The sequence below is a fragment of the Alosa sapidissima genome, chromosome 1, assembly GCF_018492685.1.
Source record: "Alosa sapidissima isolate fAloSap1 chromosome 1, fAloSap1.pri, whole genome shotgun sequence".
In the NCBI taxonomy this organism is placed as follows: Eukaryota; Metazoa; Chordata; class Actinopteri; order Clupeiformes; family Clupeidae; genus Alosa; species Alosa sapidissima.
Genome location: NC_055957.1, coordinates 35,959,951 through 35,976,791, shown reverse-complemented (window position 1 = coordinate 35,976,791; position 16,841 = coordinate 35,959,951). Strand labels below are relative to the sequence as shown.

The 16,841-nt window shown below is 41.0% G+C and overlaps 1 protein-coding gene across 1 annotated transcript; it reads left to right on the top strand.

The window, feature by feature from the left end:
- The first annotated feature begins 6,021 nt into the window (after positions 1-6,021).
- On the top strand, positions 6,022-15,247 carry klf3 (Kruppel-like factor 3 (basic)). Its single transcript, XM_042084795.1, has 6 exons — positions 6,022-6,347; positions 9,487-9,542; positions 10,466-11,060; positions 11,217-11,352; positions 13,074-13,234; positions 13,480-15,247. The coding sequence occupies exons 2-6, from the start codon at positions 9,504-9,506 to the stop codon at positions 13,659-13,661; spliced, it is 1,113 nt and encodes a 370-aa protein (XP_041940729.1). The 5' UTR covers positions 6,022-6,347; positions 9,487-9,503; the 3' UTR covers positions 13,662-15,247.
- The last annotated feature ends 1,594 nt before the right edge of the window (positions 15,248-16,841 follow it).

The following is a 16,841-nucleotide window of genomic DNA, read 5'->3' as shown; positions in this document are numbered from 1 at the left end:
AATTCTAAAAACAGTATCCACATAGTGGTGATTAATCAATCAGAGGCGTTTGCAATGACTGAGGCAGGGACTGAGCCTGTGATTCTCTGTGCATAGTATGGTAAGGTAAGTAAGGTAAGGTGCTCTGTGTGAATGAGTGTCATGGTGATAGTGGTCATGATGATAGTGCAAATGAGTAAGTCCAACAGTGCAACAATGCAGAAATAAAGTAAAGTCTATATCTATATATTTAACTATTTTAAGAAAAGGTATAAGTGTGGCCACAGTTCGGCTGTGGCATGGAGGAAGGGGTTATGCATATGTGCTAATATAGCACGCAAACAGTGAGGCAGAAAGACAGTGGTAAAAGTGGCTAGTGGACAGACAGTATCCAAACATGGAGGGGGTGATAGAGCTAGACTCAGCCTTTCTCCTTCTCTACTCCCACCTCTGCTTGTGGGTTGTTTTATTATCAGCCTCTAATGCTCCAGGGAGGAAACATAGCACTGCGGACACACCCAAAGCCACACACCCGAAACCCCTGCATTTTGTTGTACTGTACTTCATTCCAGGAAGATCATAGCTTTTATGTCAGAGTGAGACTCATGCCCGCAGGGTGTGTGTGTATGTGTGTACACATTTGCGCGCGCTGGGAGGGTGTTGGGGACGAGAAACAAACAGATGTATTGACTGAGCCTATAGTCACACCCAAACTGTGGCGCCTGATCCTGTCCTGAATCTACACTCCACTCTGCCTCCACTCCCACAATCCTCTCCAGACGTCACCTCACCCCGCATGTGTTTAGCACTCATTTGTTTAAACTCTTTCTTTTCTGATATTCTGAGATATTCTGATGCTTTACTCAGTTTTTTAACTTTAATGACCTATATCTCACACTTCACCAGTGTGTCTGTTCATCAAATTATTATCAAAAGTATAATAAAGATGTTTTGACTGGAATGTGTGTGGACCAAGAAGCAAAACCACAAATACGTTGGTTGCCTTATGCAACCTTCGTACCTGTACTGTGACTTCTTGGCCCAACAACTCTCAATCTCTATATTTTGCCTATAGAGAATCTGTCTCTAGGCAAATTCTGTGACGGCATTCAATCACGTAAGATTTGAATATACTATTCAAAACTAAACCCCTACATAGATAGCACGTTGATTTTACAAGCATCATAGGTAATTATTACATTATTTGGCTGATTGGGGACAGTTCCCTCATGGCTTACCACTCGACCACCACCAATGTCAAATGTTGTTTAAATGCTGAAAGTGTTTCTCAAAGTGTGGTCTGCAAGCTATCCGCAAGCAGACGTGGTATAATATAGATGAGTTGCTTGCAATATTGAACCAACTTGTATGTAAATCCAAACAGTTCTGAAGCATTGCCTTTGTAAGCTACGCCAGTTTAAATGATATGAATCCTCTGACACAATAAGCAAGGTGCAAAGACAATAAGGAAGGTGGTTCAGTGAGTAGGTCTATTGTGTAATATACTGTTGAAGTAGGTCTACTGTTTTTTTTAGCTAGGTGGTCCGTGATTTTTTTTTTTTATTGGTTAAGTGGTCCTTGGTCTGAAAAAGTTTGAGAAACACTGCTTTATATCATCCATTCTAGTAATATTGATCCAATGTTGTTTTAATTATGACCTACAAAAGTCAGTTTCCTTTCATTCTAGTTTATTTTTAATGTTTGGTCCACTTGAAAATATCAATATATTTGGGGTGTATTCCTGTGTCTCTTGATCAAGAGGCAAAGATCTGAACTCTCTGAGATGAGCTCTGGTATGATATTTGCCATTACCTTTTTTCCCCTCTTTCTCTCTTGCTGCCCAACCCAGGCCATGAAATCTCCACTGAACACACCAGGAAAGCTGGCAGGCTTCACAGGCACCGCTGCCAACAAGGAAAGCTGGCATACGTTTGTCACAGGAACTCCCTCCACCCAGTGTAGGTATAGTGTGGAGTGGGGTGAAGTCAGGAACTCCCTCCACCCAGTCTAGGTATAGTGTGGAGTGGGGTGATGTCAGGAAAGGAGTCTATACTGTACGTAGTATGTGTGCGACCTTCACCAACTCTGCTACTGTTGTTTTATTGTCTACCTCTGGGTTTCTGCATTGTCACACATCTACTCACTTATAAACCCACCAAATATAACGGCTGTTATATTGAAATGATTACCGTGACTTTGCAGTGGCTTGTCTATGCAGGCATAGATATTGTGTATGTGTGTGTTTAACCAACCACAGGCCTGGACTACCAGGACTCAAGGCCGCAACTTGGGGCACCTTCAGATTGGATGGCGAGCGCGTTAAGGGAGCTAAAACGGGTGCTAGCATCTCTTGACTACCACAGCTGGGTCATTGTGCACCATCAGTTTGTTTTTTAGCATTCTAGAGACGCAAAGCAACGTAGGAAGGCTTTTGTCGAAGGAAGGCTTTTGTTGACCTCTTTTGTCGGGCAGGTGCGTTGGAATTGACCAAAGGTCGCAGATCAGGAACTAAGAATCCTGCACACTGACCATTCCGCATGCAATTATTTATTAGAAATTACGTTTCAGTCTTAGACTTTCAGGCTAAATCAGGTCTATGACCGAAACGTTGTATAATTAATGTAGGCTAGCGTAGGCCTACTGCACACCTATAGTACCAGCTGGTATCATATATGCAGTTGTCTGTCATTTTATATTGGATTCATCTGTATTTAAATTCTAACTGTTCTGAAAACGTTTGAAACTACTCTTTGTGACATGTGCTTGATGTGCTTACACATCAGTTACATATTTTCACAAGAATTCAATTTATTTAGGCCTAACTAAATATTCAACATCACCTATGCCCTTATATCTTGTCATATCGGACACCAAGTGCTTTGGTCTCACAATATTACTTACTTACTTACTGCCAGTTTTGCCTCCTGGCTCTAGTCTCACCAACACATGCAAGAGAAGACGGCATGCCAACAAGACAGCATGGCAAATAGGGCAGCAACAAAGGTTCTCCACTCTGGTCGATTCTAGGCTGTTTTCTGGACACCTTCCCATGCCAGGCTCATAGACTTCATTTCCTCTTCTACTGTGCGCCGCCAGCTTTTCTTGGGTCGTCCTCTCTTTCTTCTCCCTTCAGGTATCCAGCGAAGGGCTATTCTTGGGATGCTGTCTCTTCTCAGAACATGTCCAATCCAGTTCCAGCGCCTCTTTGTTATAATACTATCCATGCTGTCTTGTTGGCATCTAGTCAGTAGATCTTCGTTGGATATGTTATTGGGCCAAAAAAATTGACATATCCTTCGTAGACTTTTTGTGTGGAAGACTGACAGTTGACACAGGTCGCTTGCTATCATCCATCCATCCGGAGCATTCTGCTCCATAGGCCTACAGGAGGGTGGATAGCACACAACTCTAATATATCCTCAGTTTTGTCTTTGCTCTATATTGCTGTGACTTCCATAATGTTGTTCAACATTCTGAACGCATTCCTGGCTTTATTGATTTTGATTGATTGATTGATTTTTTTTTATGTCATTGTGTGCACCCCCATCAAATCTTACAGTACTGCCAAGGTAGGTGAACTCCTTTGTTGTTGTTAGAGCTTCTCCGTACACAAGGATTGGTGGTGCCATCACCTCCGATTTCCTCTGATTTATTTTCAGGCCAACTTGCTGTGCAAAGCAGCTGAGACGTGATGTCTTCTCTTGCATGTGTTGGTGAGACTAGAGCTAAATCGTCAGCAAAATCCAGGTCTTCTAACGTTGAGAAGAGGGTCCATCTTATACCTGTTCCTTTTTCTTCTGTTGTGCGGCGCATCACCCAGTCTATAACGATGGTTAAGAGCAGTGCTGACATCACACATTCTTGTCTGTCTCACACAGGGCCGGAGTGGGGCCACTTTTCAGCCCGGGAGTTTCAGGCCCAAGACCGGCCCACTTTTTTAGTGGTGGTGGAAATTGGATAAATAAAGCAAAATTTCAGCTCTTACTATCCTGTAGTTTTTATTATAGGCTAATATTCCACTATTCCACAAGGATAGGTTGACAAGTTAACAAAAACAGGAAGGAAGAAATAAAGCATTTAAAATGTATCCCACAATTCCACTAAGAGGCATATTGAACTACTGTATTGTTTACATGTTTTTTTCTGCATGGGTCAGCTATCATGTTGTTGTTTGGTGATTTGCTCCTTTACTACATCCACTTCTGAGCAAACAAGCCATATAGGTTGATCATGTAGCCTACTGCTGTCATAGCCTACTGTTCTTTCTTCCATAAAATAACTTTAATTCATATGGTTAACTCTATTATCCTTTCTACTTGTCCCTATAGTCATAGTTAATTTCGGGCTCATCATTTTCAGCGGGGGACTGGCTGATCTGCTGCGCAGGCTACTTTTGTTTTTAGGCCTATAGGCTACTGCATACACAGATCAAGCTTGAGTTTTGTTATCAATATTTGCATAATATTTGCAAAGTCTATGAATAGCCATATTGGATGATACCAAAATGCTAATATTTTAATTCATTTAATATGTTACTTGCGAATAGGTTGACAACGCTATAACGTCCATGTTATTAGCCCAATTACGCCGTTATAATCATGGCTATCTCTCTTTACCAGTTGCCACTTATGTCTGTCCTCTTCAAAAAAAATTGGAAGCATGGCACATTTGGCATTTCCCTCCAATACTTTTCGTCTTTTTCACCTGGCCTTTTCAGTCCCTCGTGGCATCTTTCTACTATCCATCATCCATCCTCCCTGACGCTTATCACTACGGTAGGGCCGGCCCGGCTGAGAATTTTTTTTAGGAAAGACGGGCTATATGGACCCAACCAATTAACTCTTCTTGGGAGGGGAGAACAACCCATGCAGAGGCTGCGGTGTTGGGCATAAAATGCGAACGTGTGTAGCCAACTTTAAGAGAAGATAACGAAGATTAACGTGACAAATGCCAATATTTTTCCCTCGACCGGCCCAAAAGTGAAGCGGCCCACTGGGAATTCTCCCGATTCTCCCGATTACCCACTCCGGGCCTGGTCTCACAATATAGATATATTCAGAAATCCTATTGTGTGTGTGTGTGCGTGCGTGCGTGCGTGCGCGCGCACAATCCTTTTGTCCTCCCACACCTTGGCCCCACCTTGACTTCTCTAAAGTGTGTGGCCAATTTCTCCTATCTCTTTCATCCTCACTAGTCCTGTGGCTACCAGTGACATTTCCTCCCTGCTGGTTCTTGTTCAGTTAATGCCATACTTGACATATGAAGCATACAACTTGAAGAGAGGAGGGAAACTGCACATAAGGTTTGAGTAGGCCTGGGGGCAGAAAAGTCTTACTAATGTCACGTTCCACAAATGTTATCTATCAATCAAAGCAGAAACAGATCTGATGTCTTCGGTGGAAAATGTGTTGGTAGCCTGTGTTTTTTTTTTGTTCACTAATATTTTAACTCATATTCAAATAATTTAGCAGATGCTTTAATCCAAAGCGATTTACATATCAAGATACATCGCAAAAGGAGGCCTTAACATGACACCTCAAGACAATCAGAAGGACTGGAATGTATTGGACTGGAAGTATTAGCCAGAGAGGAACCAAATGCGATATTAGGGTATTCAAAGGAGAATATGATAATAAATCACTAACTGGATACAAATTTATAGTGCAACTCTGATAGCAGTTATGGCAAAGGGCCTTAACCAGCTTGTGAGATACATGACCTATGACCTGGCTATGCAAGTTTACCCCTGCTGTATGCAGATTAGTCTGTCAATTGACAGGTTACTGACAATGTGACAAAACTGTAAAGATTTTTGTAATTTTATTTTCATCACTTTGGGGGGAATATTAATTGTCTTAAATAGACTATGTTAAACTTAGAACTCTTTCTGAATATTTGTCTTGGCAATTAAGGCAGTCTTATGCAGCGTGACACTACACACACACAGACACACACACACACACACACACACACACCGGGAGCCAGATTCGCGCCCCACCCTCGCTTCCAGTGGCCGCCGGTCTCCGCCCAGGAACTTAGCACGGTCCTTCCACTGATCATATGACAAGCGCTCTTCGTGGAGGTAAAGCAAAAGTTTCGTAACTTGAGAAAGATTTCAGAACCATCTGCTTGTGGACGGTTTGTTTATGGACTTTTCGCTAAACATATTCCTTAGCGTTTTCTAAGCGCAGATGTGAGACACAACCCGTCGTTATTTTCTGCGTCACCTTTTCGCCTGTGCCAAAATCCTGATTTTTCAAGAATCCACACTATTCGCTTGAACAACGGAATATCGACAATTTTAGACCTATTTTTCCTCCTACAGTCTTGAAGAAAGAGTCATCAACAAGACCAAGAAATCGCGTGAGGTAGGCTAAGTAACATAAGTGTATCAATTGTGAATGTTGTCACCGTTTTATTTTGTTTTTTAAGAATTAATCACATGACACATACTTATTTCACAGATGCCAGAGCATCGTTGGCTATCGTTTTGTAGCCTACATTTTATAGGCCTACACTACTGGTTTACTTTATCCATCAGCCCACGTCTGACCATAGGCCTTAAGCCTAGATGAACGTTCTATTAAGAACATGATTATAAAAACTTTTGGTGATTTTATGATGCCTTGATGTAAGACCTACTTTATTGCTCACAATGAGTCCAACTAGTTAGTTCAAGGTCTAGTAGGCCTACTTAATCCTGCTGTTATATTAATTTATTCAGTATATTGTTGCGGTCTCTCCTGATTTTTAACAGCAGTCATATGTGCCACATATGGGAGAGGAACACACCATTTAATCAGTAGCAAATGTTATAATCAAGAAGTGTTATCCATTTTTACAGACAGGATCTGAAAGGACATTGTGTACAGCATTGAAATGAAACACTCAGAAACTCTGATGCCATGCTGCATGGTGTGTTTGTAGTTTATTCTGGTCCTACCTGATTTTTTTTTATTATAGGCCTACATATGTGTTTTGTTGTTGAAAATAGGATTGTCTGTGTGACCACCTCCTCACATCTGTAGATGTGGACATTTATGTTTTTGAACATGTAAATGAAAGTGTTAACTGGAAATCGCACTCCATGTGGAGATTGAATGTCTGTTATATCCTCAAATAGGAGTGAATGAAGCATCAGTGATATGAGCTAGCTCCCAGAAGTGAAGCAATTACAGTAAATGCCTGTACTCTGGCTGTCAGTCTGTCCATAGTGCTCATGCAATCTCTCTCTCTCTCTCTCTCTCTCTCTCTCTCTCTCTCTCTCACACACACTCACTCACTGTGCCTGCTTGCCTCTCTCTGTCACCTTTCCTCAGCTTTTGTTTCCTGACTTTTTGTCTCAAGGCTACCGCTTGCGTCAGACATTCCACTTGGCACATAGAGGCTCTCTTCCTGTTTGGAGCCTCTTAAGGGAGACTGCCTTTGTTGGGGGGAGGGGGTGGAGAAGGGCGTGCTCTTAAACACTCACTCTCACACACACAGACACACACACACACACACACACAGAGAGAGAAACCCCACCCTCTTACACGCCTTTCCCCTGGATCAACACCCTGATGTTATCTGGAACAGCAGACACACACACACACACACACACACACACCATTGCTCAAAGGGCATGTAGCTGGGCATACAGGGCTAAACATTAAATGTTTTTTGTGTCAGTACAGGCTAGGCATCATAGAGTATTTTGTGCAAACAAAAGGTCTTTACCAACAGATTAACACTTAACTTGTAAGTTACAACAGCCTGCCTTCATATTCTCCTTGTATTATAGATCAGGTGATACAGAAACCCACCACCTGCATATGTACACACACACACACCGGCTCATAAAAGCATGTCCTCTCTGATCCTGCCCGCCCATGTTTACAAAGAAACCCACTTCATCCCAGCTTTCAAGTCTTGGTTTTGCAACACAACCTAAATGATTGGATGAATGCCATGGTTTTGGCCTTTGTGTTTGACAAGCCTTGACAGCCTTGACACTTTTCCCAAGATAGCATGTGCATATGTAACACATGAAGGTTCTATACATTAGAAGTGTTAATAATATTTCAGTCAGGCTTGTGCAAAATTCCAGAATTGAATTGAAACTGGCTCTTTAATTGCAATTCAATTCTTGACTTTCACTTGCATTTCAATTGAGGTAGCAAACAGGAAGCAGAATTGCAATTCAAATTGTGCACAACCCTGATTTCAGTAACATATTTATATACTCTTCAGTTTGAGGTAGTCTGGTGGCCTTATTGACATTTTGGATTGCTGGCCCCAGTGAGATCCTGTTAAGTTGGTACATGTGTTTGACTTTCCTGTTAAGCAAGGAGGAGGGGCAGTTATGTCATTTCAAGCCTTTGTTCAGTGGTATTATATTATGCTTGATGCATATGATGTAAGACATGCATCACATCACTTAGTCACACACAAACACACCTTCTAGAGTTGAAGTTTATATAAGGAAAGTAGTGGTGTTGGAGAGAGAGAGAGAGAGAGAGAGAGATGGCAATGAACAAGTCAGAGAGAAGGGGACAGACAGAGAGGGAATGTTTGCTAAGTGGGTTGTCTGGGTGTTTAGTGGTAATGCGCTGATAACATTGCACTTCAATCTCAAATGTACTCCTGATGCATGTTCAGTACATGTTCCCCCACAAACCCAACGCACACACACACACTTGTACACATGTATGCATTTACCTTACCAGTATTCTATGTAAAAGGAGAACATGTCAAGGTTATTCTTAAGTGTGTGTGTGTGAGTGTGTGTGTTTGAGAGAGAGTGTGAATGAGTAAATGTTTTTGTGTGCCTTGATGATGTGAGTAGACCTTGTCTCTCGGCAACTGTTCTGGTTACACCCTGCTTGTCACCAACCTCAGACTAACAACGACTTTTTGCATTTTGAAGAGCAGGTCTATGTGGTCAATGCAGGTCAATTAGTAGACATTTTTGTCATGATGTGTAGGAGCAGTGCTGTAAGCATGCTCTGAATCCTTTGATGGGAGTTAAGCTTCTTTGTTAATGTTTAATTGTAAGACTCTCTCTCCATGATCAATAGACTTTGGTCAAGATCATATATTTACCTTGATCTCCCGGTAGTTATAAAAAATCTCTGACCACTGATATACATTAACACACACACATGCACACAGACACACGGACAAGTGTGTGTAAAAAGCAAGATGTAAATCAGTTTACCTGCTTTTTAAAAAATGTGCAGTTAGCGTCTACATGACCACATCACATTTGCACATCTGTGCTTGTGAGACACTAGATCAACAAACAAAACAAAAAACAAAAATAGTCAAATAACATCTGCATGTGATGCGTACTGAACAGTGAAGTTTCAGTTTTCAGTGTAATTTTTTTGTTTGTCCGTTCGTGCTCATGTTTATTTTGGTTTGTTTTTTATGTTTAAAAATACTCTAATGGCTGATTGATGGTGTCGGTAGTAGACCTGGTGGCCCTGCTGGTGGCTTATGCCTGATGCTTCATGTCTCATCTCACAGGTCCACTTGTGCCAGCCATGCTCATGTATGACTACCCACTAAAGGACATGGAGACGGTGAGTTGCCCAGGGCTCGCTTTACGTCATATTTGATCCATAGGTTGTGCAGTTTTGTTTCTCTTTATCTCTTTGTTGATGTTAATGGATAGAATGGTTTGAATGTGTTGGCACCTCTTCCTCAAGGGTTGTGCCATAATGGAGCTGGTGGTGAAGGGAGTCACTGTCTCTTCCTCTTGTACAAACTGTTTTATGGTACAGCTACATACATGTATAGACTGGCAATCAGCCAGATGGGACATAGGAAAGGGATCTGGAGTTAGTGAGTAGGTACTGTACAGTATGTTGTGGACTTAGAGAGTAACACTAGTGTCCTCTCCTTCTTTTCCTGTTTCACTGCAGCATGGGTTTGAGTCTGAGTGTTGGTGCATTGCACACTGACTGGGCTTGTCTCTGTGGGGTGCTATGTGCTAATCTAGAAACATGTGATGCAACAATAGAAAAAAAAAAACACGACCCTCCATAATGGTCATCTCTTAACCCAAACTCATTCTGGCCCTCTCACAGATGGACACACATTCCTTAAGCATGACTTGTGCAGGGTGTGTGTTGCCGTCTGTCTTAGAGAGAGACAAAGCAATATTTGGGTTTAGGGAGGGTATTCTTGTGACATCAAAATGCAGTCTGTTGTTAGATTTATTTGTGTGTTTGTGATCATGATCCTCCTCTGTCATGTTGTATGTAGCCTACCTTTATAATATATCTCATATGACCTTTTTGTCATCCTCGGTCATGTTGTATGTAGCCTACCTTTATAATATATCTCATATGACCTTCTTGTCATCCTTAGTCATGTTGTATGTAGCCTAGCTACCTTTATAATATATCTCATATGACCTTTTTGTCATCCTCTGTCATGTTGTATGTAGCCTACCTTTATAATATATCTCATATGACCTTTTTGTCTCCCATTCCTCCTGTAGTCGGTGTACCAGGGCTATTCTTCAGTAATGAAGCCTCAAGTGGAAGCTTATAGTGTCATCTTCCCTCCTCACATGGGTCCCAGTGCTGCTGGTCATCTCTATCCATCTCAGTACCCAAGTCACACTCACTATCACTACCCTCTTCAGACGTACTCTAGCCCCCACCAGTCTGAAGCCCTGCCCCCCTCTAGCACGCAGGTGGAGCCAGTCGATCTGTCTCTCAGTAAGCGCTCCTCATCCTCCTCTCCTTCCTCCTCCTTCTCCCCATCCTCTCCGTCCTCCACTCGAAGCTCTCTTTCACCTCCGCACACGTACAGCAGCCCGCACACACACACCAGCACACACTCCCTCTCCCAGACACTCACCTGCTCCAGCTCCAGCTCCTGCTCCAGCTCCCCCAAGCCCAGGCACCAGTCTTCAGCAGCCATGGCCATGTCCTTTTCAGCCATGATGCCCGTCTTGCATGCCCCCTCCGGAATGATCCCTGTCATTCTGCCCATCATGTATCCCTCTACTATGCACCCACCGATCATGCTCTCTGCAGTTGCCACTGATGACCAGCATGGCGGGCCAGTTGTATCCTCACACAAGAACGGTAAGTGGACACACTTTGTCTGTATGTCTCTCTCTGTCTAACCCACTGTCAGTTTGTGGACATGTCCCAAGCTGCCAAATAGCAATGCTACAAACTTACACACACACACACACACACACACCTATTATCACAAGTTTCTCTTATTTTTTTTTGTAGCCTCCATGAAATCTCCTAATTATTCAAATGACATGGAACCAGTGAAAATCAAATCCGAGCCTGGCTTTGAAAGCTCCCCAGAACCCTACGATGAGGAAATAACATCATCAGTGATCAGCAGACAGCTTTCTTATGAGTGAGTGTGATCTGCTCAAAGCATGCACTTCTGCTCACATAACCACAGAATGATACAGGTTCATTTACTCTCTCCATTGATTTATTAAAGCTTGGACCCCTTTATGTCTGTATGTGAACTATGACCATAATGGATTTATTGTGTGTGTGTGTGTGTGTGTGTGTGTGTGTTGTTGCATGTGTTAAGTACAGTATTACGGTAAAACATGCCCTTTCTTGCCCTATCTGGTGCTGTAAGTGGGGGAATTTTGTGGATTCTTTAATAATGCAGCCAAATGTCAACATTCCACTTTCAACACTGTACACATGCTACCCAACCCCCATCTCTCCAAAACACACCCTGTTAATATTCCTGAAACTCTCTGACAGACACACACACAGCATATTTAGTGTTATGTGTATTTTCACGACTACATCGTTGGCTAATGCTATCCACTGCACTGTAGAGATGTATCATCTCCTTAGAGCCCTATTATGGGTGAGAGTTTTGTGTTGCATTAGAAATGTAAACCTGGGTGTATTGGATGATGAGAGTAGCTTAGATTAGCTTTTCCAGTAATTTAAAACAAGCAAATTTGCTTAACGCACTGGCAACCAAATTTGCTTGTTTTAAATTTGTCTTAAAATAAGACATGCTGCTATCAAATTAAGTCAAAATGATCTTACGAGAAAGCACTAGGTAAGTCTCCTAATATTAAAAACAATACCAACTAGATTTTCTTTATCTTAATATAGCCTAATATTAATAACACTTGGTTAGATAAGCAGTTTTTCCAGTGTGGGTCGAGATAGATACCAGAAGATGTTGAATATGCACTGAATTAAAGAGTATATTGTCCAAAAATATCCCTTTAGAAAAATGTACCGTCACAAAGGGGGTGTGGACAGAAACAGACGCAGATAGCGAGATGCAGGAAGTCTTAATTACAGTGTAATGTAAGGGGGTGTGGCAGGAACTGAATGGGGGTGTGGTAGCATATCTGCATTCTGTGGACCGCTACAGGCTCCAACTTGTAAAGAGTAAAAAAAACAACAACTGAAAATAACCTTACTATTGAAAGTTAAACGAAACATTCCGGTGTGATATTGACCTAAAGTGTGTTGAAACATGATACCGAGTGTGAACGTATGTCTCATAGCTCATCTCGGCTTGTCCCCTGCACTCAGAAATCTGGTGCTAGTTAGCCGATGCTACAAACAGTTTTTCGATGGGGGTGCCTCGGGCACCGGCCTAGCCATGCAAATAAATCACTGTTTTACACCATTTACAAGGCTCACAAGACAAGGCTCACAAGCTTTACAAGACAAGTAGCTCCATACTTCATTGGTAGACTTCCGAGGGCCTTGACATTTAAAACGAGACATTGAGAACTTTGAAAAAGCACTGGTAGTTTACTTACAAGACAATTTATACAGACAGTATCTTCACAGAGTTTAGCGTTTGCAGCCATCTTGAATTTAGTCACGATAAGTCGAGCGACGAGTATGAATGAACAGGTATGATAAGGGATCAGATTCCAAAAATAATTCCGTGGAAATGCATGGATTCCAGTTGCTGCTACTGGAAGAAACTGAAGCTGGAGCAAAGTTGGGAAAAAAGCAGGATAAAACTCAAGCATACTGTGATTGAAAACAATGCTGCCATCTAATGGTCATTTAAGGGAAATGCCGTAAACTGTGAATTGATTTTAACTAATTTGTTTAATGTGCATATTTTTTCAGAAAAAACACTCCTTCTGTGATCATGCGTCCTGTCAAAGCTCGGCATGTGGAGTCCCCAGATCCGCTGAAGAAACGGCGCATCCATCGGTGTGACTTTGGGGGCTGCAATAAAATCTACACCAAGAGCTCCCACCTGAAGGCCCACAGGCGCACTCATACAGGTCAGACACATGCAAACACAGGAGAAAGCAGCAGGGGTAGAGCAGAAGTATCTCAATCAATATCTTTTTTCAGCTGAATTGGATGCATTCATTAAATACTCACCATTCAAGAAAATGCCTCGAATGCTAAAAGCTTTGCCAGTAGAGGCCAAGCCATCACAGTGTGTAACTTGTGTGTAGAAAATACAAATGGAAACGATCTTCATAAGTTCAGTGTATTTTAACATGCATTCTTTTTGCTACAGGAGAGAAGCCATACAAGTGCATGTGGGAGGGCTGCACGTGGAAATTTGCACGTTCGGATGAGCTGACGCGACACTTCCGCAAACACACCGGTGTCAAGCCCTTCCAGTGCCCGGACTGTGAGCGCAGCTTCTCCCGCTCCGATCACCTGGCCCTGCACAGGAAGCGCCACCTGCTGGTCTGACCAGTGACCACAGGGCCCCCTTCCGCTGCTTCTCCTGTAGATATTCAACCCCTGAGCCATCCTCTACCACTGACATGAGCAGAGTGGATCTGTTCGTGCTCAAAGGTCCTCGTTCAAAAATGCAGTAACTTCTCTCCATATATCTTTCATCTCATTCTTGTCATTTTACTTATGTGTGCTTTGTTACCGTTAATATTTGCAGTTTGGCAGTTGTGAACTTCCTCTGCTGGTCAGAGGACAGACACATACACAGAGATACACAACTTACCGTGCACACGATAATACACAGGCACACAGATACAAGAACAACATTTACAACATTTGAGTCAGACATAAACAGTGTGAATCTTGTTTTTATCATGTACACAAAATAATTTGGGTCACTCACTAAGTGCTGTTTTCTATTATTGCTAATTGTTCAAGACCTTCTCATCACAATAACTGATTATCTTCCACCTGCCTATTTGAATGGGTGATTTTGAATATAGAGATTTCCTTGGGAGTGTGTGAGTGAGTGTGAGTGTGAGTGCAATCCTCATGTAGAATAGAACTAATCATAGAGTATAACACCATCAGCCACTTTTCTTGCGTAATGCATCTTTATTTGTAAGTCAAGATTTTTAGTTGCCGAAAATGATATTTTATTATTATTTGTCTACAATATGTCCACATCTGTTCATGATCTATTTATTTTAGGTCACATCAGACTATGTATGGCTCATCGTATCTATTACCTGAAGGGAAAACGGCATTGACTTGTAATTCAAAATGTGAAATATTTCTGAAAGGGCATTATTGTCAGTTAATGAACTGAATGTTTTGGTATTGTTTTGGTTGTTGTGCATATTGCTTTATGTGTGTATATGACACTTGTAGTATGTAAAGGAATCGTGGAAAACAGGGAGATGCCTTTAATGACGTTTGTGCTAATACTTTAGGACCATTTCCGAGGAAGACATTTGTCATTGTGATGGATTATGTGCACTTTAAAACTTTTTAAAACTTTTTAGAAGCCAAGGTCTTCTGATATGTTTGAAATGTTGCATTTCTGAATGCTTTTGGAAGGTAATACTCAGTCACAACTACATCACTTCTTCATTCAATATGTCACTTCTATTTAAACAAAGGATTGTTTTGCAATATATCTTCCAAGAGGGTGAATTTCAGGATAGGTGCCTGAAATGGATAGGTGCTTTGAAAGAGTAACAGTCCAGGCAGAAATTAGGGAGCGGGAAACATCTATGTCTGAGGTAAATCCCAAAAGTCACAGCAGCAAAATAATGCAGAACTGTATAAGACTTATAACACAATTTTACATTTTTTATAATAGAAATTATAATATATTTTTATAGAATGATAATACTGAAGTGGTGAGATGTTTTTTTATTTTATTAATTGCATGATTTTGATTTTTTTTTTTACCTGAAATTACAAGTATACATTTCTTTCAAGATGTGAATCCTAAAACATATATTTTCACAGTTCAGAGGGAATGGATTCTTATCATTGTACTAAACTGTGAATGGCTTATATACTGTACAGGTGCATATGGTTTTTATTGTCACAATAAACATGTATTGATAATGTTTTGCATCAAGAAGTGTTTTTCTTTGATTTCAACATTGTACACTTAAAGCAAAAACAAAATTCAACTGGATGAATTCCACTACATATGTAGGCTACATGATGTATCCATTTCAAGGGTTGATTTTAGTCTGGAAACCAGACTCTGACTTCGCAGAGTACTGTAGGGAAAAGAAATCGACCGGAGGTACGTAGGCAGGCCGAGGCCAGGCTAGGTTGATTTGATTCTTTCAATTTATGTTCAATAATCTCTAAAAAATCTAATCTCAATTAATGTATGTCTCTTTGTTATTTAATTTGTTTTTATTATTATAATGTAGCCTCTTTTATTACAGCCTGGACCTATTTTAATGTTTTATTATTAACAAAACAGGCAGGAACTCTTTTTTTCGATATTTGCGATGTACATGTAACACTTTAATGTACACGTCCAGCAAACTGCGATATAACGGTATTTTCGCCCACCCCTAACTGGAGTATTTATTTTTCTAAGAACTTTTCACTTTACTCCCCGACATTTTCACAGAAATATCTGTACTTTCTACTTCTTACATTTTCTGAACTCTTTTCAAAAGTCGTGTTACTTTTGTGTTAATGCATTTGAGGCAAGTTATCAATTATTTTTTATTTGTCATTGTGTGCTTTCCCAATATCAAGGCTGATTTCAACCTAAATCGATGGGACAATAGAGATGCAAAAAGGGGACTGACTTTACAATTTTAACACTTAAAGGGTAACTCCAAACAATGGATAGGCTACATCATATTCAGTGCATTATTACAATACGTACAATACATACAGTACAGACATCAAATTATTGTTTGCTTTTCCATCTTAAAAATGTCCTACTAGGCCTATTCTGCCAGCGAGCTTACCTCAAACAGAATGTGTGTTTCTCTGCAAGTTCACCCCTTAGTGGAGAGGTTAACCACATTTGATGATGAAAGGAAGAGAATCTCACAAAGGGGATCTGATCAGATTTAGAATCGTAGGCACCTCAGATTTGGTGCCTTTTATTAGGTGGAAAAGGATAGAAGGATAGAAAACAGAATTGCTAACTAATAAATTCTATAGGTATATACATAATTAGCCAGAAGTTCATTGCGTAATGTAATTAGGATCCGTTAATGTTCCCATCAATTATTAATGGAACATTTGATGTTGTAACACCATACCGATACTGATAGGCTACAACATGCAAGGCTATAAAACTGTGGTAAAATAGGTTTTGCTCTTTCCAGGGATTCGGATAGGGTGTAATTAACTCACAAACACACATTTACAGTTGGCCTTGGGTGTTGGCATTTCTGTAAAAAAAAAACACAAAATCTGATAGGTGGATTACCTATGGTGATGCCCATGTCTAGGTTATGTCAGTAAATGTTTTCAGAAATCCGCTTAGAATAGGACAGCGTATAGGGAGGAAGGAATTTAATTTAATTTAATATTGGCCTAATTTACAGAGATAAGACAGGACAAAAGAAAGAACAGGACAGACAGGGGTGTAAAGGGGGGGGATCCAAGAGAGGGAGGAGGAGGGGGCTGGGAGCATTCAAGTTCAAAAGGCGAATAGCCTCAAAAGTAAAGGTAGCCTTC